At 36.6% G+C, this 2,168-nt stretch overlaps 1 protein-coding gene across 1 annotated transcript in view; it reads right to left on the bottom strand.

The window, feature by feature from the left end:
• Nucleotides 1-2,168, bottom strand: part of TBC1D4 (TBC1 domain family, member 4) — a 204,213-nt gene that overhangs the window by 19,702 nt on the left and 182,343 nt on the right. The window contains exon 13 of the mRNA XM_012642152.1: nucleotides 599-808. Within this exon, the coding sequence (XP_012497606.1) occupies nucleotides 599-808 (210 nt within the window). The remainder of the gene's footprint in view (nucleotides 1-598; nucleotides 809-2,168) is intronic.

The raw sequence follows: 2,168 nt of genomic DNA, 5'->3' as shown, positions 1-2,168 counted from the left end.
AAATTTAATGATTTGACATGATTTTGTTAAATAGAAATTTATAAAGCATTAACAAAAACTAGAAACTTTGATTTGATAACTGATAATTATAATAGTTGAATTGAATACAATTTATTTAAAAAGGGTATATTTCTCCCATTATGAATATAATTAACCAGAAAGTTGAAAATCATATTGAAAAAGAATGAAATTTGCTTTTTCATATTTAAGGTTTTTTTTCTGAAAGTAATGCACTATGATATTAAACTTTCAGTCCTATCAAATACATTGATTCCATGTTACCTAAATTCTATATTACCCAAATATACTCATTCTAAGGGCTTCTTACGTTTTAAATCTGTTTGAAATGCAAACCCATATAAAACAAACACACAAGTATCTTAAGCTGACGTTTCCCATGTCATAACCACCTCACAAAATGGAAATAAACAAATAAAATCTCTCAAAGATTTTATTTATCTCACACTTTGATAATTCTCTCAAAGTGTGTATACAGTCCAAGACTGAGCATGCATGTATGTGTGAGGCTGGAGGGTAGGTTTAACCTACACCCTTAAATAACAGCATCATATCATTTAGTCCTGTTTGAATGGCTAACCTTCAAGTTTCTGGTTTTCTTTTTCCATTCGAAGCAACAAGATTTGTTGGTGGATAGCTTTTCTCCACAAACTCCTCAGTTCCTTTGATTTCTTTTTTTCTTCCATCTTTTCTGGGTCATCGTCACCAGCCAGGAATATAACCAGCGGTTCCTCCTCCATGGTTGGAGCAAGAGGGGACAGTGGCAGCAGCTCATTCCTGTCCAGTCCATCTGCGTAGAAGAAAACAGTGAGAGGCATTCCTTAGCAGCCGCCAGACTACAGAAGTTTCTCTAGAACTGACACTCTCTCATCTTATCTTCCACACTTAAAGGTTTTCACAAAGCTACTTTCCCAGCAGCTATTAGTTTCTAGAACAAATGTTTAAAGTAAATTCGCTAGACTGAATTCCCCTTCCAGATTTCCCTCTCATGGTGAAATGAAAGCACAGGTCATTTCACCACTTCTTCTTTCTACCCAAAAAAGATCTGTAAGATAGGTGCTCCAAAATAAATTGGCCTATCCCCTGAGTCCAGCACTTCTGCAATTTACTTACGTATGTTCTCTGGCTGTGCAAAACAAGATGACTAAGTGGGTAGGTTTTAGTGATCTCCTAAGGTCTACATCTACCATCAGAACTCATCAGAAGCAAAGCAGCTGGGCACCTCCGGGTCTCTCCTGGCTGAGGCCAGCACTCCCTCTGCTCCTTCCTCCTGCAACACACCCTCTTAACTGCTCTCCAGGTGCTCATTCTCTCCTTTGTTCCAGGCCATCCTTCACACTATTGCCACTTATTTTCCTATTAACAAACATAATCACATCCCTTAAACCACTTCAATGATTGCTTCCATCACAGAAAACAAAGTGCAGACTACTGGGAATAGCATAGAAATCCCTTCAGATTCTGGCCTCAGGAAAACTTTTCAGCCTCATGTCTCAATCTCCTATCCTGTGTGCCCACCCACCATGTTGAACGTCTCATGATTCTCTGATTTGCAAAATTTGTTCAAATGACTCTAGAGCTTTGCCATTCCTTCTTTCTAAACATGGTTCTCCCAGCAATGTGTTTAAGCAACTATCAAATTGTTCTTTGAAGCATTCTCTGACTACCCTAGACAGAGTTAATTTCATCTTTAGTAATGCCAATTGTCTTCTTTTTTTTTTTTTTATTCATTGACCTCTGGCCTTACACTTATTACTTACTTCCTTATGATTTGTTGTTTTTGTTGTTTTAAAATCTTACTCTCCGGCTCCACTTCTAGCTTCTTCAGTTGAACATTCAGTACAATTGATTTGGAGCCTTCATAGTGTTAGATAAATGCATTCATGGCTATTCACTGCCCTGCAAATCCACTCAATTTTGATATGTAGGGCTCTGATCTTTGCATTTTCCTCCTCTTAGTTTCTAAGAGTATAATGTTCAGCTCTTAAACACATATCGTTTTTTTAACTGTTCTCTAATTCTTGATTTCTTTTCTTGGCACTATGGTCAGAGAATATTAGTATAAATGATCATGATTAACTGGAATTTATTTAAAAATCTTAATTACATCTTATGAATGTTCCAAGTGTACTAAAAATGAATGCGTTTTC

This window comes from Propithecus coquereli, unplaced genomic scaffold, assembly GCF_000956105.1.
Source record: "Propithecus coquereli isolate 6110/MARCELLA unplaced genomic scaffold, Pcoq_1.0 Scaffold176, whole genome shotgun sequence".
In the NCBI taxonomy this organism is placed as follows: Eukaryota; Metazoa; Chordata; class Mammalia; order Primates; family Indriidae; genus Propithecus; species Propithecus coquereli.
The sequence above is the reverse complement of the archived record's forward strand: the minus strand, read 5'-3'. Positions and strand labels throughout refer to the sequence as shown.